Genomic DNA, 21,840 nt, shown 5'->3' with positions numbered 1-21,840 from the left:
GGACTGTCACTTCGCTTGTCCAGGGCAGCAGTGAGCCAAGGGCGAAATGAAAAAACAGGCTCCAGATCTTCAACCCCTAGCAATCCTACTGATTGCCAAAGGCCCTCCCAATATTGTTTTCTGGCATCTCCCAAGAGCTGGCTCACCTCATGGAGACACGTATACTGCACATGATACGGAGCTACCTTCTCCTCCCCCTTGATCTCCACACTGATTTGCAGGCGGATAGCCCCTGAAACAGCTGATTTATCTGTCCTCTTCTCTAGGAAGGAAAGAATACTGGAGATTGACATCAACACAACTACAGACAGCACAGACAGCCCCCATCCTGGCTTAACCCAAGGAAAAGGAGGCACTGAACCAAGTGTCACCTAGCAGGTGAACTCATTCCAGCAAACACATAGTCCACAAATACCCTAGAACTGGCTGGGTGAGAGAGTAGGAATGCCCAGGGGCTAATGGCATTAGGGATGAGTATGAAGATTTAAGGATCTTCTAAAATCTGGGAAATGTCCCAACAGAGTGAGTTCCAGACACCCCAACTCCTCTCCCCTAATCTCTACCCATGTACTGTTCTCTGCAGGTAAGGCAGGCTCTGTAATAGAGGTATGCTTTGGGGACTGAGTGGTGGTTTTGGTAGACAAGATCTTCCCCATGTTCCCCATTCATGCTCTCCCCTCCCAGCAACTTCCTCTGGTCCTGTTTCCTCACCTAGGTTGTACCAGACATCCATTTCGCCACTCAGTGTCCGAACCTCAATGATGGTTTGCCCGAGGAAATCATCAGACTCTCGCTTTAGCCGCTGCTTTACTCTTGACTTGATGTCATCATCCTCATCCCACACACGTACCTTAATGCGGTCAGAAGAATTGTGGCACTCACTGTGAGAGAATTAGGCAGGCTCTGTTATGGATAGACCCAGCAGCCCCCACTCTTATTACTTCTAATTCCCTCCCAAGGCTCTATCAGCTGACTTGAGGCCCTGCAGAGGAAGAGAAGGAGCCAAAGAACAGTGGTACTAAAGTCCCAAGTGAGTCAGGCTATCCCAGCAAACGGCTCTTCATCCCTCAGCCTTGGTGGCTCTCCATAGAAAATTATCCAGTCCTCATTGCCCAGGGACAAACAGAGGGAGAGGGAGGAGTAATTAGGGACAACGCTGGTTTCCTGTGCAGCTTAGTTGTATCAACACCACCAACAGGAAAACAGCTGGACAGATGCCACAGAGTCCTAGGAAGCAACAGCTAGTTTCCTCCCCAGAATCCTGTATGAAGTCCATAAAGGTGTTAAATGTTCATGGTAAGCCCATCTGGTCATATCTGCTTTAGCTTTCTATCTAACTTCTTCATCTATCTCAGAATGTGCTTGGTGAACTTCTATCACTCTTTAATATCCACTTGAATTGTCATTTCTTCTACGGTGTTTGCTTTGGAGAAGGGTGTTCACTCAGCTATCTCCCTCATACTCTTTCTTCCCCAGCATTTGCTTTCTAGATCCCTGTTGCCTTATCCAAAAGTTGTACTTGGCAGAATTTGCTGTTCCTTACCCTATGTTCTCATAATATCTTTGCACATTCCATTAAAATATTATAACTACTGGTCTACTGGAAAATAATAGACAAATCATCAATAAGCTTCTTAAAGCCAGGGATTATCTTAAACACATTTTTAGATACACCGTATCATGTGTAGTGTCTTATACGGAATACAAATTGCTTACTAAATGGATAAAAGCGGGCAAAATTCACTGTAGAGCCATTTCATTTAGAATTAACCATAAATAGTTTTCAAGCAGGAACCATTCAGCTTCTCAATAAACAGGCACTCTCCCCAGTAACTATTGCCTCTGGATTGAAGACTGACTTTACTTGGCCCCAATGCCTTTCCCCAGTCTTCCTCTAACATAAGAAGGTCTCTACATAAGCAGCCTGCTTAGTTGATATAGGCTCAAAGTCCTGGTCCTAAGCCTTACAAGTGTGACAAATCATCTGGATTCACCAGACATTAGTCTAAGTTCTAGGTTAGGACTTGCCATTTTTCAACAACCATCCCTCATTGTCATATGAAATAGTCTGTAAAAAAGTGAGAATAGATAAAGCAAAAAGAAAAGCAGAGGCCTTAAGGGAAATGGAAAATTCTCCAAACCCCAGATTTCTATCTTCAAGCCAAAATTACCCAGTTGTCAGATAAGGATGTTCCCCTCCCCACTCCCCACTTCCTCTAGGGAGCCTAACCCTTCCTAGGCAGGATGGCAGGGCTGGGACGTACACATTAGGGTGGTCAGTCCCTGGTTCTGTCACTCGGCAGTAGTAAAAATCTTCACAGCACTAGAAAAAGCAGTATGGGATCCCCAGGGGCCCCTTTAATCGCCCTAGTTAAGACAGGGCTTGAGTAAAGTAACCCTGATACAATAGTTTACTAGAAGAAACCGAGAGAGAATAGCTGCTGCCCAACTGAAGCATGTGAGAAATGGGTTTTCTCCACCACCTCTGCCCCATCCCTCTTAAGAGTCCAAGCCCAGAACAGGATTTAATGTTGCTGCCCAGATATACATACTCCCAGGTAAGACAAGCCCTCTATGACTTACAAATGGAACTTCTCCTCCCAAACAGGATTCAGGTTCCCAAAAATGGTCTTGGTGCGCTTCTTGGTTTTGCCCACTTGCACAGTCACGTAAGGGTCACTGGATCCTGTCTTGTCCTTGGCTTGCAGGCCCTGGGCACACACCACTGCAACCCAAACACACACAGAAGGAGGCTTCAGAGTACAATCCAAAAGTCATAAGCCCTCTGAAGTATGAATGTGTGTTTTCCATCTTAGAGCAGCCCCTCTCTGCTCCTTGGACAGGAATTTTCTCACTTCACATCTATCCTTAGTCCTAAGCCACAAGCATATCCCTCAAAGCTTAGCCCAAGAATCCCACCTCCCCACCAGAGCCCTAACTGATCATTTACCCCTACACTGGTCCTTACTTGCTCTGATACATGCATGCTTCAGCCATATCACCCCAGCTAGTAAACCACTGGTTAACTATTCCCTGATCTCCTGCCTGTCTCCTTTCCCCATCCCACCAGCTCTTGTAATATCAAACTGTTAAGCAAGTCTATAATATCAGATTATTACCAAATCCTTGTATTATCATTCATATTGCTTGCAGGACAGTCTCACCTGTCCCAGCACCATCAGGGTCTAGGAGAGGAGGAGTGAAAAATGAGGACCTCCCTCTTTCCTCATTCTATGCTCTGTCTCCCCAGTCCCTGCTCCCTCACACTCAGGATGCTTCTTCCCCATAGCCTAGGCCTTACTGTCCCCTCAAATTTTGGCCTGCTCACCAGTGATGGTAATTTTGGCCGACCATTTGGAGGTGCCATCCAGCACACTCTGCTTCACTGTTTTCATCTGTTGCACATGGGCAACTTTGTTCACGTTGAAGACATCCCGGATAACTTCAAAGATCTCTGGCTTATTCCGCTCGCGGATCTTCATGCGGTCCTTCATGGCCATGATAATGTTCTGGGTCCGGTCCTCTGCTCCATGTTTACAGCTCTTTTCTGCAGCCCCTGAAGGATAGCCAGAGACAGAAAGTAGGGTAACCAGTAGGCCACCTACAAGACCAAGGATCAAGCTGAGGAATGGGGCCAGGAAGAGATCACTGAGCAGTGGGAGACTCTTAAGAAGATGGGGATATCTCTGAGAAAACTTGATCTCTGTGGGGCTGGCTAGTTTAATGCCTGGCCAGTGAAGTTTAAAATGCAACTCAAAGGGTAGCAAAAAGTTGATAATTGTCATGGGAGTATATTACACTATTCTATTTAGATACACGTTGTATTTTTCACCAAAAAAGAATAACAAAAAATGTAGCTCAGTCTGCAGTTGGCTTTGACTTTCTTCCATCCAGATGCTTGTTGAGAGCTACCCTCCAAGTCTAAGACCAAAATATCACAATGGGTATCATAGTTATCAGGGAAGGGTGGTGGGTGGGCACAACAACTCCATTAATCTCATCCAACTGCCAAGCCATGATATAGATCCCAGAATTTGTCAAGGCATACAGCAGGGTTCTGCCCCACGGCTCCAGTGCCATTAATCTCAAAAAATTGTGGCCTTCAGTATCAGACAGACTTGGGTTCAAATCCTGACTCCACCACTCCTTGCTGGGTAAACAGGCTTCTTCTAAGAGAATAAAATGGTACTCATCTCTCAGGATGTGTAATAAGCATTATATTAGATAGCATATATTAGATGCCAGTGCCTGCCATCTAGTAGGTACTCAATAAATGGTCCCTATGTAAATCAACTACACTTCAATAAAAATTAATAAATATATAGATAAATAAATAAACAAACAGTCCCTATTATTGTTACCATCATTATTATTACCCTGGCAAGGCCAAGGGCCATCTTCACCAGCCATGCTGATATCAGAGGTTAGTAAGCTTTTTCTGCTGCCTTAACAATTATGGAGGAACACAGACTCCTCCAGTGCATTTTATCAATCAGGCTTCTCAGAGCAGAGGGACCATACTTCATTTATGGGTTCTACAGACTGGCTCTCAACCTCTCTCCAGCCTCCAAAAGCCTAGGCCTTTACTACAAAACTTAGAGCAAAAAAGAAAGGCCAACATCTGCATCCTAACCCTGGGAGGATGGAAAGCAGGTTTTCTGTCCAGGAAAGCCTACAGAACGGCACTTAATTCCACTCCATGCTCCATAGAGGCCTTAGACAGAAGATATTTTCAGATAAATGAAAAATGACCTGGGCTGGATCCTATTCTTGCCATCTAGCATTTCCCATGCAACACTATTTCCCTGGCCTGGGACCTCTGACAGGCGCTTAAGAAGAAGATGAACACTCTGACTACAGAGCAGCACTTCAGAGGCTTCCAGCAAGCAGCCTATGTGGCCAGTTGCTAGATCTCAGCAATTAAAGCAAGTACCTACGGGCACCTGTGCTTGTCACCCCCTCATGATAGGTTTGGGTAAAGTCATCACCAACATTCCTCTTCAGAAAGTCTTTTCAGAGCCCCACCTCTTCTGCTGACTATGTTCCACCTGTCTCTTCATGTCTGCTATAGCCATGCCACTGGCACCAATCTAGGGGTCTTCAAATAAACACATTTTAAGTGAACAATTCCTCAAGGTCTCTCCCTGAGCCACTTTATGTCACATATCTTTCCTTAGGGTAATGAAGTGCTTGTGAGTCTAAAGGTGACCTTCCTTTCCTCTGCCACAATCCTTTAGCTTTCATTACTACGGCTTGGCTCAGTGTAATACCCAGAAAACCTGGAGGGGCAAGAAAATACCACATTCCCCACACCTGCTCTTTGGGGATCCAGCAACAGCGGTGCGTGCCCATCAGCAGTGGAGCAAGGAGACAAGAACTTGGAGTGTTAACCATCTCCTGTGAAAGACTTGTTGCTTTTCCTGCTCCTGGTTTCCCCACTCCATGATGGCAGCACAAGTCACATATTTAGCAAGGGCCTTGGGAGTCTAGCACATTCTTCTCCTGGACCTTTGCCTGATCAGTTTGAAACTTCTGTTCCTGGCACTGTTGTCTAAAAGCTCCATCTATAAGAAAGGAATAAATGCCACCTTCCATGGGTTCTAGGGTCTAGACTTTAGGAGGTTCTTCTGCGAAGACTAGAACCTCACAGAATTCTCTCTTCTCATTAGTTTCTGTCCCTAATTAACATGCTTTAGTCATTTGGGCAATATGGCCACCGTGGTGTGTACAGCAATCGAGCACAGCTTCTGGGATCATCTGAATCCTGGAATAAATTCTAGCTCCACCAGAGGGCCATAGAAAGTTCAAAGAATTTTTTGCAAAGGTGCTTAAAAAAGTGCTACAAGACGTCTTATTTGGAAAGGCAATGCCTTAACTCAGGGCCCTACTTTCTCTAAAAAGGAAAGAGTTTCAGTATCAGGTAGACTGGAATGACAGTCCAGCCATTCTAGCTCTTCAGTGCCATACTATTTGGGAGACCCTGCTGCCCCTGCTCCCCATCCTTCATCCCACAGGAGCACTCACGCTGCAGGCAGTCAGCATTGAGCAGGTCCTGGCACTTCTCGTGGCACTTGACTCCACACTCGCTGCAGCGCATGCCCTGCCGGGCAATGCCCCAGAGCAGGCCTTCACACTCATAGCAGTAGGTCGGGGTAGTGGCTGTCCAGACCTCAAAGTTGTGGGGTGTGGTACACGAGATGGGATAGATTAAGGCCTGCAGGGTTTTCTTATACACGTGGGATTTCTGAAAGACACATATCCAATCACCCACTAGCAACTTTAATTCTCTGCTGGAAGATACCAGAACTAAGACCCCTGCAGGGCTATTAAGACCCTGGTCTCCTCTGTGGCAGTGGAGGAGACACTTTAGTCTGGCCCAGCCCATAGCCCCAGCCTGGCAAAAAGAAGCCCCCCAACATCATGTGCTCTTGGTTATCCAAAACGGATCTGATCTGAATGCTGGGTCAGAGCCTTGTCCCAGCATTCAGACTCTTCAGGGAAACAAAGGGTATCAGGCTCACCATAAAACCCGGAGGTCAGTGATCACATACTCGAATGTGAGACTTGGGTTTACCCATGGTCTGGACCCTTGCCTCTCCCACTGCGGAAAACTGAGACTTGATGCTATCTATTTGTTTTGTTAACAGCATGGGCCCAATACTTTTGAATTCCCAATAAGTATGGCTATGAGATGATCACTGGGCCATAGGCCAGTGGACTCATGAAAGCCCATGGGTCACTTACCAACTCTTCATCCTTGAGAGAGGTGCGCGTAGCCATTGCAGAAGTAATTCCTGCCTTCCGGGACTGGACCAGTGACTGTGAGAGAAGACTTGCTGTCAGCCCTGGCTATCACCAAAGGGCTGGGCAACGTCCTGGGAAGGGAGTTTCAGTGACCAAAGCTATTTAATGATAACTTACTACCTTCTCTCTATTTACTGTCATTCACAGGGACTGCCCACGGATGCTAGGTAACAAGCATCCGAAGTTAAGATCCAAACCCAAGGCCCTCAGGGAACTGTTCTAACAATGTTAGAACAGCACTTCTCTCAGGGAACCTATCCTTCAAAGAGTTCTCTTTCCTTCAATATTTTTAGGTATCCAACCTCACAGAACTCCTTGTTTACAGGAATGCAAAGGAAAATGAAAAGTTTAGAATTGCAGCAGGTCATTAAGAAAGGACAGACACACAACTCTGTCACAGTCACATTGAAGAACCATCACTGGGAACAATGATTCTATACTGTAATATCCTCTACCCCCTGGTACCACCCCATGCCCACATAATTCCACGTGGCTGTGGAGGCCAGCAGCCCAAATAAGCAGAGCACTTGGTAAGTCAAAGGGGCAATGTAGTTGCACTAAAATCAAGCAGGAGTGGGGGTTAACTCTGAGATCTGGGATGCCCTACTAGTCAGACTCTTGTATAGAGGGGCCCCATGAATCTGCCAAGTCCAAGCTTTAGGGCAGCTCTTGGAAAGGCACATGGTTTCCCTAAGGCAGTGGACACTAGGCAGACAGAAGTCATTCTATCAGCCTTAAGCAGGAGGAACAGTTAGGATGTGCCCAGGTGGTTTGGGATATGGACTCATAAAGATAAGGGGGTCTGGAGACACTCACCATAGCCTGCGCAGAGGAGAGCAGAGAAAGGAACAACATGATGTTAAAGCCCCTTCGAGGGCATGAAAGCTTTCAGAGACAAGTGAAAGATTCTTCCCCATAGTCCAAAGTAGGAAACATGTCCCAAACACCCCCTGCTTCTATCTACTAAAAACTGTCTTCAACCCAGACAGCTGACCAAGGCCCAAGGCCTAGAAGGAGAGTTATGCTATAAAGTGAAATATGGGGAAGGTTGAAAGACAGAGGAAGGGAAACAAGAAATGAATAAAATACTGCTATCCAATCAGTTAAGCAAAGAAAATCTGGTGAGCAAGGAGGAAGCAGAGGATGAGAAAAAGTAGGAAGAAAAGAAAGGTAGAAGAGAAAGAAGAGGAGATCAAAGACAATGAAAGGTAATAAAGAAGAGATGACATCAGAATTTATCTTCACCCAATCAGCTTGATGAAGAGTTGGTGGGAGAAGAGGTGTATTAGAAAGGAAGAAAAAGAGAAAGATATACAACTAGCAGAGGGAAAAGGAAGGAAGAAAGAAAGAAATGATGAAAAGAAAATGGCAGAGGATATTTCTATTCAGTCAACTTTAGAAGGGAGAAACTGGTGGGGAGAAAAAGAGCACAGAATGGAGGAGAAATGGAAAAAGAGTGGATAGAAAAAACAAAATAGACTGAATAGGGAGAAAAAGAGAAGAAAACAGGAGTAGCAAATAGTAATAGAAAAAGGGTTCAAGTCTTACTGAACATCTGACTCTGGGAAGACCTGGGCTCCACTCCACCCCCACTACCCACTAAACTACAGAAAATTCCTTGAGCTAATTCTGCCTTAGGAGGTATGACCCCAAATGGGAGCTTCTGGTCATCCTGGAGGTCCTGAGATTAGCTTTAACTCCTAATCCTGTTTCAATTCAATTCCACAAGTTGTCATTACTATCTCTCAATGCTAGACACTAGGTTAAAGACTGAGGGTACAGAGATAGTCTAGAAAGCCTATGTCTTGTAAGACTTCCAGTTGACCTCCAAGGAGTCACACTGGTCATGACCATCACACATGAAACTCAATTATCTAGGTCAGGGCTGAAGGAAGTTTCCATTACAGGTGATCAAAGAAGGCTATAGAGATACCTAGAGGAACTGGATAACTGGAAGATAACCCTGGAGCCCAGCTTTGAGGGCCTAAGCTATAAATGTTCCAGGTAGGAGCTTGAGCCAATGAGGGACCTGGGGCTCTAACAAGGGAGTGAGGTAATACAAAGTCCCACTCAGGTCATCACTATGTCTCAGTAAGGCTTTAAATGATTGATCATCAGACTGATTCTTGTCACCAAATGCTCCACTTCCAGTTCTAATAGCTTGCCAATCCCAATGGGGGAATACCCCAAGGTTATAGCCTAAGCCTGCACGAGAGTCCGTACTCACCAGATCGCTGACAAGTGGCAGTGTCTTCTTTCTGCGTAGATCTGGCATGCTGTCAATGCCGTAGAGACCTCCAGCTGGCCTGAGGAAAGAAGAAAATATGTCAGGACTTTCAGCCCCACCTTGAGTTACTGGCAGGTTTAATGTTCCATTCTCCATGCTCACTCTCCCTAGAGGAAGATAAACTGACCTCCACCGTGTGCCTGTGAGAGGGGTAAGGAGGACAGAAAGTGAGGGAAATAAAGCCACGGGTTGATGAGCAATGGAACCTGCTCTCAGAGTGCCCCTCGGTGTCTCCCTCTATGGTTTTAGCGACGGGCTCTTTTATCGCACAGTGCCACTCCAAGGCTCCTTTGTATATTTGAAGGCCCTTGTCCTCCATAAAGCAAGGTGGGAATTGGTGGTTAAGATGGCTCCTTCCTACACTCAGGCCAGAGACACTGATCCCCAAAGATAAGTCTTCTCTGGCCTATGCCAGAGCAGAGTCCAGAAGAAATGCAGCCTAGGCAGCAAGACTGCTAAACAGTACTATGCAGGAGACCTTCTCCAACCTGAGTAAAAGAGCCACTAGTTTGTCTCCCTAAGCCTCCTGAAGGAAAAGCACCTCCACGGAAAGAGGAGCCTGCCCAATCAAGCGGAAGCAGGGAAAGTAAATGGAAGACTTCCAAAAGAAAAAAAAGATCATTTAGGAAGGAAACAGCAAAAGGAATCAAAGTCTGGCCTAGCCCTATGGTCACATCAGCAGGGACCAGGAAAAAAATTACAGGGGCAACCTAAGATTTCTAAAACTTTTACACCTTTTACGTACTTATAAATTTTGTTGTCCTTTGCCTGTTCTTCCATAACAATAGGCAATAAATATTCAGAGAAATTCCCAAAAAGAACACCATCCTCACATTCAGATAACCTGGATTGTATTCTCAACTCTTCTACTAATTCACTATATCCTCTGCCAAAATTCCTTCCTCTCTTTGGATTTTGGTGTCACTTCTATAAAATAACAGGGGTGAACTACAAAACCTCTCTGACCTTTTGGAAGGTATCATTCTGAGCCTCAATGAAAAGAATTCATATACTTGGTTTCAACAAGACCAATGAAGAAATGGGGAAAGTAGGGTGGCTGTACACCATAACTAGTCTGAAAAGAGAAATGTCAAAGAATAAGTAAGCAGGTATTGCCAGCTAATTAGGCAAAAAATGGAGCCACCAATTGAGTCAAGGTCAGGAGTTGGAACAGGTAACCTGATATGTTGATTTCTAATAATCTAACTATTAAGTACAGGCAGTGAACTTTATTCAACACTACCACATCTATGCAAGTTCTAAACTTGTGACAACTTCCAAGGACTAAGCTGAAGGAAAAGAAAGATGAAAATAGGGAGGCATTTAGAAAATCACTGCATGGCTCCATTTAAAAATAGCTTGGATATGTTCCATTGGTATGTATATATTTTAAAGTTATTAGAAGGAAAAAACTAAAGCCCTGAAGAAGGGCTGTTGAAGAAGCAACTGGTGCCACAAGTCTATGGCTAATTCTAGAAACTATAAAGTGTACCACTTAAGCCAAGACGTTTTTTGCAACATAAATGAGCTTTTGACAAAAGCAAAAATGGTTGCTAATTCACATGGTTAACTCTTGCTTTTAAAAAAAGACAAATCACAAAGAAAAGGAGCATATAAAAATGGAATAGATAACTTTATGATCTGATCTGTTTTCTTCCCTAGTGACGAGGAAAAGGAGGCAGCCACTGGGAATTCTGATGTCAGAAGGCCTTTGTGGGACAAGGAGAGAAGGAAGAGCCTGATAAGAGAGAGAGCACTTATGCTCTTTTATCTCTTAAGAATAGTCGGTCAGTTACAGGCAGCAGTTGAGCAGTTTAAAATGATGTCTGGTGCAATCACATGGGTCTGAAACTCCCAGACAAAAAACAGACAAAGCACACAGACCTCATAAGGGATACTACTTATGTCTTCACTACAGTGGAACAGAAAAAGTAGGTGACTCACAACAGCTGAAACAGGACGGGGCCCAGGGAGTAATCTAATCAGCTACACTATCCACAATGGAATAGAAGGAAACTGTCTCCAAATCCACGTATTTTTCTAGTTTCCTCATTTTCATACTTAAAGGGTATATCACCACTATGATGCAATACATCAGAAATTACAGAGGCAAGGATAGGAGAGCCCCAGTGCTCCCTCTCCTGCTCCAGGGGAACAACCTTGCAGAGCTCTCTTTCCCATCTCTGAGGAATCAGTCTGTAGCGTTCTTTCCTCTGCCCCAGAGAACCAACCAGTCTTTACAGTGAAACTTCTTCTTCCCCAGAATCCAGCTTATAAAGCTGTTTCTCCTGCTTCCCAAGGGAAAAGCTAAAAGCAGCATAAGAGATTGAAGAAAATCCATAAACCTTGCAGTATTAACACTTACCCTTCTGGGAGCCACTGGGGTAAAGAGGGGTCACCATCATCTGGAATCTTTAAAAAGAGAAAGAAAAATGTTAGATCCTGGGAAAGATGGGAGAGACTGCTATACTTCCTTGGTCAGGCAGTGGGCAGTAAAGTTAGAAGCTCAGAGCAGTGTAGGTCACATACACCACTGGTGACATGCTCAGCCTAATGTTTAAGCCAGTTCCCTGATCAGCCAGGGCAACAAGCAGGCTGCTGAAATCAGTGGTACTTTGTCTCCCTTCTCCCCAGAAAACAGGGAGGATATAAGGCCAAGTTCACTGAGCTCCCAGGACTAAGGTCCACTGGGAATGTGAGAACTGCCAGAACTTACAGGTCTCTCACACAACCCACTGGTATATATAACAGTAAGCTGAGGCCAGAGGGTCCATTTAGGTTTCTAGGCCTCGCTAAAGCAAAAAGACAATTTCATATAGAGTCTGGTCTTCTTCCAGCTGTATTTCTAAGTTATCTTCGGCTGCCCCAGTGTCAGACCTAGTCTTTCTGGATTCCTATCTCGTGATTTGACTTGGTTTAGGTGACTTGAAGCCTTAACTCACTGACACTGAGTGCACTCTGCATTTGGTAAGCTCTATATATCAAGAGAACCCAGGGCAGATTAGATACTTGGATTATTACTCTGGTGAATTTTATGAGCTCTACAATAAGAAATTGAAAATTGGGGCACTAAATAATTCAAGGAAGGAATAGCTGGAAAACACTTTTTAAAGTGTTTTTTTTAAAAAAAAAAAAAATCCTTCAAGCAGTGTATAGAGAGAGTTCCAAAGCTGCCAGGGCTCTCCAGACAACCAGTGGGACACGATGTTTAGGCTCCACAGACCCAGTGCCAGTGAGTCTGGGGCTTCCTGCTCCTCCTTGTTCCCCTCCACCCACAACAACTTCCCTGCCTCCTGAGACCTGGGCTCCAGCTAACTATCCTGGAGCAAATGAGCTTCAGACAAAGGAGGCAGAAGTAAGCTGTTTAGCTCTAGACAGGAGGTGAAGTTTTGGGAGGGCTAAAGATGGGAGAAGTTACAGACAAAATGATGCGAGAGAGCAAAAAAAGGAAAGGCAGGACAGGCTAATTAATGGGTGATGTAAAAGTGGGTAAGAATGACACTGGGTCAGCAGAAGGCTCAAGATAAACTTTGGATTTAAGCCTTTCTGAGTAAGACCTTTCTCGGGTAGCCTGTACTCTAATCCAGCCTGTCTACTGCCTACAGCCCTTCATGACCACATTTTGCTGCTGCTGCCTCTTGCCCTGGTTCTGTGACTGGGATGATATGGAAGAGGGAGGGCCAGGCCCAAAAGGCAGCCTGAAGTGGTTAAATCAAGTCTCCTAAGGTTGCTTGTGAAGGGTAGTCAATCCCTAAATCCCCAGATCCTACCAACCAGAACTTATCCTCCCTTTGGAAACAGTCATTTTACTGAGCAGATTTTGATTTCCTACCTAGAATTAGATGTTTACCAGAAACCACTGAGCATAAGGAAACAAAGTCACGAAAAGTCTTGGCAGCCAGGGTTCACAGGCTCAGATCATACACATTTCCTGTACTTACAGGGGACAGTGGGTCTGCAGAAGCCTGAAGACACAGTATAGAGCATGCACACACAGCGCACGGACGGCGGACGGGGGAGTGAGCGGAGGCCTAGACATAGTCCCTATAGGAAGTACATTCATTAAGACACAACCTGTATCTGAGGAAACAGGTGCTCATGGATCCTGTACATAGGGCGACAGAATATGTGCACACACCCATTTCAGGGAGCATTCAGTGCTCACTAGGGCCGGAATCACCAGCAAAGCAAACCCTAACTGTCTTCAAGAACCAGTGCTTGCAGGCACAGAGCACTAATATACTATGCATTCTTATGGCATAGGGGAACCACATCACAGGTCTACGGAAGCCCGTGCTCACAGAAAGGCCAATACGCCTGCTCAGAAGCACAAAGCACGTTCACATTTAGGCCCCAGGCAAGAGGCACAAAAAGCCTACACAAACTCCTGCTCTCAAATACAATGTGTATGCATGCTGGGCTCAGCCAGGGTTTATAGCATATGCCAATCTGCAGCAACAAGTAGAAAATGGACACACACTGTGCGAAGTAGGAAAAGAGGAAAGTGATCAGTATCTGGGGGAGTCAAACTGAGTACAAGTATAAGCACACACATGCTACACTGAATGTGCACCATGCTGGCACACACATTCTCACACTGTGCTCCAGGGACGTCTGCAAGAGCTCACACAAGCATAGAGCATGCACACAAATTGCTTTCAGGAGAAACAGACTAGATGCATGAGCCAAAGTTTAGAGGCACAGATCATACCTGTGCATGTACACACGTATGTGTACACACACACACACACACACACACACACACACACACACACACAGAGTGCTCAGAAGGGAGGGGAGAGAGTTGACAACAAAAAAGGCCACAAGGGGCCAGAGCACAACCTGAAGGGCTCCTCGCTTTCCTTCTGCAAGGAGAGAAAGAACAGGGGGGAAAAAGGGGGGGGGGTGGGGGCAGAGAGGTTAGTAGATTCAGTCCCACAGCAGAGAACCCAAAGAAAATGCCAGCTAAACCTCACAGGACATGGAAGAGAGGGAGAGGCCCTCTGAACATCTGGGCAGTTGACACAGCCCAGCTTCCAGAATCTTCACCTCTTGTATTTGCTGGCCCCTGCTGCTTAGTTTAGAACATCCCAGGTTTGGCTGCAAAAACCAAAGGACAAAGTCTACCTAGAAATTTCATTCACCCTTTCCAAAATGGCTTGCCTACAGGGTCAGGGCCACGAGAACAGCTCTGTTACCAAGAGCCACTCTGACAGGCTACGTGAACTGACTAAACACAGAGTGGGTTCCTTCCTCAGAGGCTACATGAGCTCACTCTGAATCTGAGATAAGCCCACAAACCCCAAAGACCTGGTAGCTGAGCCCTTTCCATTTTGTAATACAGACTTGGTTATGTGTTTGCCCAACAAGCCCTGACCTGTTTTCCCAGAGCCTAAGTTAAGTTATGCCAAATTAAGGCCTGGAGTTAAGGCCAGGAGCAGGATGCTCAATAGTCATAGACTTGGAGGCACTGACTGGCCATTGCCCTAACACAAGTATCATGATTTGGATGATAAAACCATGACTGAAATTCCAGGCTTGATTATCTACCAAATCCAGAAAAATACTTCAAAGGAAACTGACACTTTCAGAAGGACCCAAGTAAGCCACAGGAAAGGAAGAATAAAGTCTAGAGATTACTCTTTCCTGTTCATCAGAGACTACATTACCTTCTAGGCCACACATGCTTCACACAGGATTCCTTCTCTAGGGAAAGTCCATCTACCTGGGCCCATCAGCTCCCCTTCTCTTTTCTCTCCTTCCCTTTTAAAGACCCACTGATACTTACAAGAAGAAGGGAAAATCATGGAAACTAACTCATAAGTTCCCAACTTTTCAAGCTACTTTTGATGACCTAATGGGTCAACCTGACCTGACAGAAGAATGAAGTCAAGAAGAATTCAGCGCAGCTACAGAAAGGTGAGTGAGATAAAAAAGACATTTCCTGGCATGGGGATGTGTCTCTTCTACATCTACTCCCCACCTCCCCTAGAGCACTCTGTTCCCTTTGAAAAAGAAAACTAGGCAAGAACACTTCAACTGACCCTGTGACTCAAATTGGAAAGATTTACCTCTTCCTCCACTATCATAAATATACTGTACACATCATGTCAAAGTTACTCTGATTGTATCCTTCTGTTCTTCCCAAAGGTCCCCATAATGCCTAAAGAAGAAACTCCAATCTATTGACAAGGTCATCAAGGCTCTCCATGACCTGGGCTCTTGCAGCTACTGGGTGGGCTCAGACTTACTCCTAAGACTTGGCTCAAATATTAATGCCTCTGTGAAAAATTATCTGCATTCCTCTCAAAAACAAAATTAGGTGCACCGCCACTATGAATCCATGGTACCCAGGCTTCTGTGTGCACACTTCTATGATAGTATGTTGTCAGTACTATCTGTATAAATATTCTCCTTTAGACATTGTGAACTTCGAGAACAAAAATTACATATACTATACTATTTCACAGCTGTAGCCGGAGGGTCTAGCACATCTCCTAGCATTCATATGTAGTAAAAGGAACATGAACTTTCAGGACTTAGAAAACAACAGCTTTTCTAAGAACATGTCTCTTGCCTTCACCAGAGAAAAGACAGGTCTCTTAGCCAGTAGCCTGTACAATCTTCCAGACCCCAAAGAACTGCTATACTAGCCCTTCAGTTTATCCCATCCATTGGACAAATATTTTCTTGTTAGCAATCAAACTTTTTGTGCTTCCTAACTTCCTAAAATGCCTTAGGATTTTTCCACTCAGACTTAGTTTTCAATTTAAGTGACATACGTGTATAGAACACTTGCTTTGCAGGAAAATCCCTGACCTCTAAGAATGATCTCACTCTTCCAGATAGTCTGTCTTATAAGGAAGTGACATCCTTCCCTATTGTTAAACAATCTTAACTACACTGTACTTGGGAGTCAAAAGACTTGAGGCACTCAACTATTTGACTGTGCATTTCCTTATCTGTAAAAAGAGGATAAAAACAGCTACCTCCCAGGGTTACTTTGAGAACTCATTTCTTAAATACTTATTGAGAACCTACCATACACTAGGCAGTGTTCTCAGTGCTGGTGACGCAGCAATGAACCCTGATCTTGAGAAGCTTCTATTCTAGTAGGAGGAGCAGACAATTAATGATGGTGATGAAGATGATGAGAGTAGCCAACACTAGGTAAATACATTACATATCTGGCATTTTATTTGAGTAAACTCATTTATTTCTCACAACAACTTGACCGGTTAAATACTATTATTACATTAATTTTTTTGATTAAATTGAAGATCAGAGATGTTAAGAAACTTGCCTAAAGTCATAGCAAGTGGCAAAGCCAAAATTCAAAACAGGCATTCTGGTTCCAGGATTTGGAACTATGTGTACTGCATCATGTGTGATGGGGACTCTGCTGAAAAATTCAGGAAAGGGGAAAAGACATTGTCCCCTGTGGTGATGTTAGAGTTGTTATTAAAATTTTATAAAAGGTTGTCAGGGAGGCCTCATTGATAAAATGACATCCAAGCAGAAATCTGAAGGAAATGAGTAAAGAAGCTATTCAGAGTTCTAGGAGGAAAGTATTCCAGTCAAAATATATAGCAAGCAAGTGCAAAGCCTGAGGTAAGAGCGTAACTCGTGTGGAGGAACAAGTCTGCCATACAGTACCAGTTCAAATGGGGCTCTACAGGCCCTTATAAGCACGTTGGCTTTCATTTTGAGTGAGATAAAAAAAAAATCCCTGGAAGGTTTTGAACAGAGAAGTGATATGATCTGACTCATGTTTTACGAGCTGGTTGTGGGGAACAGACTGTAAGGGACAAGGGTAGAAGTAGGAAGACCAGTTAGACTACTGCAATCATCTAGACAAGAGAAAATGGAGACTTAGACAAGGATGTTAGTGGTAAGATTCAGAATATTTTTTAACGGCAAAGCAGGCAAGATGTACTATTGACTGGATGTGGGTTGTGAAAGAAAAGCAGAAGTCACTAATGACTTTGCGGATTGGGCCTGAGCAGCTAGCTGCAAGAATGGAGTTGCCATTTACTGGTAAGGAAGACTATAGGAAAAGCAGGTTTGTCAGGGGTTTGGGGAGAAAGATCACAAGTTTGGATTTGGATATGTCAAATCTGAGATGTCTATTTACAGGTAAATGCAGATGTTAAGTAGATGTGGAGTCTGGTGTTCCTGGAAGATGTCTGGGCCAGAGATATAAACCTGGGAATGCTTATGAAACTCATGAAATTGAAAAAGATTACCTAGGAACTGAGTATGAATAAGAAGATTAAATCCTGGGATACAATAAGACTGGGAAGATAAGAAGGGACCAGCAAAGATGACTTGAGAAGGAATGGTCATTAATACTGGAGGAGACCCGAGAGAGAGAATTGTTCTGGCAGTCAAGTGAAGAAAGTTTTTCAAAAAGAAGAAACTGAGGCATAAGAATAGACTGAAGATCAATGGAATAGAATTGAGAGTTCAGAAATAAACTCTTAAATTTATGGCCAGTTGATTTTTGACCATTTGATGGGTAAAGAATATTCTTTTTCAACAAGTGATGCCAGGATAACTAAACATACACATGCTCAAGAATTAAGTTGGACCCCTATCTCACATCATATATAAAAATTCACTCAAAATGAATGATAGAACTAACTGTAAGAGTTAGAACTATAAAACATTAAGAAAAAAAAAACATAGGAGCAAATCTTTGTGACCTTGGATTAGAAAATGGTTTCTTAGCTATGAAACCAAAAGCAAAATCAACACAAGAATAGAGAAATTGAATTTCATCAAAATTTAAAACTTTTGCACTATACTTCATACCCATTATGATGACTATTACAAAACAAAACAAAACAAAAAAAAACAACCAGGAAGTAACAGGTGTTATTTAGCAAGGATGTGGAGAAATTGGAATCTTTGTGCACTGTTGGTGGGCATATAAAGTGGTGCAGCTACTGTGGAAAATAATATGGCAATTCCTCAAAAAGAACAGAACTACCATATGATCCAACAATGCCATTTCTGGGTATATACCGAAAAGAAATGAAAGCAAGAACTCAAACAGATATTTGTACACCCATGGTTTTAGCAGCATTATTAACAACAGCCACAAGGTAGATGAAACCCAAGTGTCTACTTGGGATGGATGAATGGATAAACAAATGTATATGTACATACAATGGAATACCACTCAACCTTAAAAAGGAAGAAAGTTCTGACACATGCTACGTAATGGATGAACTTCAAAGACATTATGTCAAGTGAAATAAGCCAGTCACAAAAGGACAAATATTGTGCAAATACACTTACATGAGATACCTAGAGCAGTGAAATTTATACAGATAGAAAGTACAATGATGACTGCCAGTGGCTGGAGGAGGGGAGAATGGCAAGTTAGTTTAATGGGTACAAGTTTCAGCTGGGAAAGATGAAGAAGTTCTGGAGACTGTATAGTGGTGATGGCTGCACAACAATGTGAATGAACTTAAAATAATGAATTTTACATTATGCATATTTTACCACAATAAAATTTTAAAAAATTTTATCCTTCAAAGGACACCATCAAGAAAGTGAAATGACAATCCACAGATAGTACTGTAAAATTATTTGTATAATTTGTATATAAGGGACCTATATCCCAAACATATAAAGAACTCTTACAACTCAACAAAAAAAGACAAACAACTCAATTTAAAAATGGGTAAAGGATTTGAATAGATATTTCTCCAAAGAATATATAAAAATGGCCAATAAGCACATGAAAATATGTTCAACATCATCAGCCACTAGGGAAATGCAAATCAAGAAAAGTTATGTCACACCCACTAGGATGGTCATAATAATAAACAGACATTAGCAAATGTTGGCAAGGATGTGGAGAAATTAGAACTCTCATACATTGCTGGTAGAAATGTAAGATGGTACAACCACAATAGAAAACAGCCTAGAAGTTCCTCAAAAATGTTTAACACAGAGTTGGAAATGGAACTGACCCAGCAATTCCATTTCTAGGAATTGAAAATATATGACCACACAAAAATTTGTTCACAGAGTGTTCACAGCATTATTCATAGTAGCCAAAAAGTGGCAAAAAAACAAAAAACAAACAAACAAAAAACCAACCCAAACAACCAAATGTCCATCAACCGACAAATGGATGAACAAAATGTGCCATATCCATGTAATGGAATATTATTCGGCCACAAAAAGAAGTATCCACATATATTACAACATGAGTCAATCTCGAAAACATTCTGCTAAGTTGAAGAAGCCAGTCAGAAAAGGCCACATATTATACAAATCCACTTACATGCAATGTCCAGAACAAGCAAATCCATAAAAGCATAAAGTAGATTAGTGGTTGCCAGAAGCTGGGGACAAAGGGGATTAGAGAGTGACTATTAATAGTTAAGGGGGTTCTTTTTGGGGTGATGGAAACAGTCTAGAATGATGGCTGCGTAACTCTGAATATACTAAAACCACTCAATTGTACATTTTTAAGGGATTTTAAGGGTGAATTTTATGGTATGTAAACACACACAAAAAAAGCTGTTATAATAAAAGGAAATAATCAATGATATCAAGTTGCAGACTAAGAGAACTAAAAATGGACCAGAAATTGGGCAATATGATGGTCATCTGATGGCCTTGACAAAAGCTATTTTGGTAGTGGTAGGAATGAAAAAATTACATTTTAATGTAATGCATGTAAAAGTACTTAAAATAGTGCCTGGTATGTACTCCTCCCCATCCCACATCTCTGAAAAAAAAAGAAGGAAAAGAATTAAAAAATAAGATCTAAAACTAATGGTAAGATACTACTAGTAAGCTTAAGCCTCCTAAAGTCTCAAGCAAGGCAGTAAAGAAGGAACATTTCAAATATTTCACTGTGGTAGCAATCACTGTTATACTGAATCTATTCCTCTTGCTCTATGGAATGGTACTGGAGTCAGGCTGGACTCAACACTGAAGAGATACTGCCACTGCCTAGCAATCTCTTCACCACCCTCTCTGCAGCCTGCAGATTGGATCCAGGTAAGCACTCAAAACTTTGTCTTGATTTCTTACTGGTGTTTCAGAAAACCTCCTCCTTCTCATTATCTCTGCTGCTGCCACCACCTACTTACCACAGGTACCAGAAGTTCCTGCATCATCCAGCAGGATGTCAGCCCAGAAGGGAAACTCTCCAACTTGAAGAATTCAGCCCCAGTGTTCTGGATGTTCATGCTAACATTAACTCCTGCCAATGTTTAAGGAATTAGTAAGCAAGTACTGCTTTGATATTTGTTGTTTCTACTATTGCTGTAATGTATAATTTCTAAATGCCAAGGGAGAAGGAAGAGGGGCTGCAAAGTTAAGAGGAGAGAAAAATCTCTTGCAGTTGAGGAATTATGGAAAGCTTCCTGGAGGAGGTGATATTTTGGCTGTATGTTGAAGAACTGAGTAAATTTTGCTAGGCTGCTATGGTGAACACAGAACCTTAGGCTAGAAGGAAGCATGCATATGTGAATATGCTGAAACAAAGTACAAGGCCAATTTGTGAGACAGCAGTTTCCTTCTAGGTGGAGTCTAATGGGACAATGGAAGAAAAGGCTGGAAATGTAAACTAGAGACCAACTGCCGTGGTCTTGAACACCAAGTGAAGGAATTTAGACTTTTTCTGATAAGCTGTAAGGAGCCACTCTAGGGATATTTGAAAGGAACGTGACAATGATTTTTTTTCATTTTTTAAATTTAATTTTATGACTTGGTATTAATTCACATGATTCAAATTCTAAAAATTATTAAAAGGTATACAGTAAAAAAAATCTCCTCATCCCATTAGTTTTCCACCTAATACTTTTCTCCATGGGCAATCATCTATCAGTTTCTTACATATCTTTGTTAGATATTCTATACATATACAGACACTATAGGTTTGTGTATTCTTTCCCTCTCCTTTTTATACAAATGTAAACATCTTACATATCCTGTTCTGTACCTTTTTTTTTTCACATGTCAAGATGTCTTTCCATTTCAGTAAAGAGGCACCTCATTCTTTCTTTTTTTTTTTTCCTTTGGCACCTCATTCTTTTTAAAGCTGCATGGTACTGTATTCCATAGTTTAGTTGTGCCAGTAAGTTATTTAAGCAGCCTTTCTTAACATTTAGGTTGTTTTCAGTTTCACTATTTAAAAAAATGCTTCAAAAATAGACCTGAACATATGTCTCTTCCACATGTGAAAGTGTACCTGCAGGATATATTCCTGAAAGTAGTGTTGGGGCTCAAAGGTTATACATAATTTTGATAAATTTTGCCAAGTGCCTTCCTTAGAGGTTATATCAATTTCCACTTCCCACCAGCAATGTATGAGTGCATGGTCTCTCACACCTTTGCCAACACAGTATGCTTTCATAAGTTTAATTTTGCCCTAGAAAGATTAATCAGGTTATACGCATAAGAAGACAACCCCATTAACATTTAAAACTAGATGAATAAAACATATGCTCTTTGGATAAATTTAATTTTGATTGGAAGAAGTAACTTTAAAGTTACATATTACCTCCGTGCTACCTAGTAAAAAAGTTCCCTTATTTCTTGTAGCCAAAAGCCTTCCCATTCTTAGGTAAGCAGCCTTTAGGTGGAGATGAGAAAAAGGGAATACGACTTGTGGAGGGCAGGGTCAGCACTATAAGCATTTCCTGGACGGCTCCAATTCAGAAATAAGGTTCTGTGTTTGTCAAGTCCAGTTGTGAGAAGAAGAGAGGTCAGGATAA

At 42.7% G+C, this 21,840-nt stretch overlaps 1 protein-coding gene across 12 annotated transcripts in view; it reads right to left on the bottom strand.

The window, feature by feature from the left end:
- Window positions 1-21,840, bottom strand: part of LOC102504108 (protein unc-13 homolog B) — a 167,050-nt gene that overhangs the window by 25,769 nt on the left and 119,441 nt on the right. For 5 of the 12 annotated variants that reach the window (XM_014561932.2, XM_032477923.1, XM_014561928.2 and 2 more), the window contains 8 exons: window positions 11,457-11,503; window positions 9,032-9,110; window positions 6,745-6,819; window positions 6,025-6,244; window positions 3,329-3,556; window positions 2,584-2,725; window positions 712-881; window positions 147-262 (listed from right to left, as the gene is read on the bottom strand). In XM_014561932.2, coding sequence (XP_014417418.1) covers window positions 147-262; window positions 712-881; window positions 2,584-2,725; window positions 3,329-3,556; window positions 6,025-6,244; window positions 6,745-6,819; window positions 9,032-9,110; window positions 11,457-11,503 — 1,077 coding nt within the window. Of the gene's footprint in view, window positions 1-146; window positions 263-711; window positions 882-2,583; window positions 2,726-3,328; window positions 3,557-6,024; window positions 6,245-6,744; window positions 6,820-7,620; window positions 7,627-9,031; window positions 9,111-11,456; window positions 11,504-13,933; window positions 13,957-21,840 lie in introns of all 12 variants that reach the window. The other 7 variants (XM_032477919.1, XM_014561931.2, XM_032477921.1 and 4 more) reach the window with 3 other exon arrangements.

The sequence above is a fragment of the Camelus ferus genome, chromosome 4, assembly GCF_009834535.1.
Source record: "Camelus ferus isolate YT-003-E chromosome 4, BCGSAC_Cfer_1.0, whole genome shotgun sequence".
Lineage (NCBI taxonomy): Eukaryota > Metazoa > Chordata > Mammalia > Artiodactyla > Camelidae > Camelus > Camelus ferus.
The sequence above is the reverse complement of the archived record's forward strand: the minus strand, read 5'-3'. Positions and strand labels throughout refer to the sequence as shown.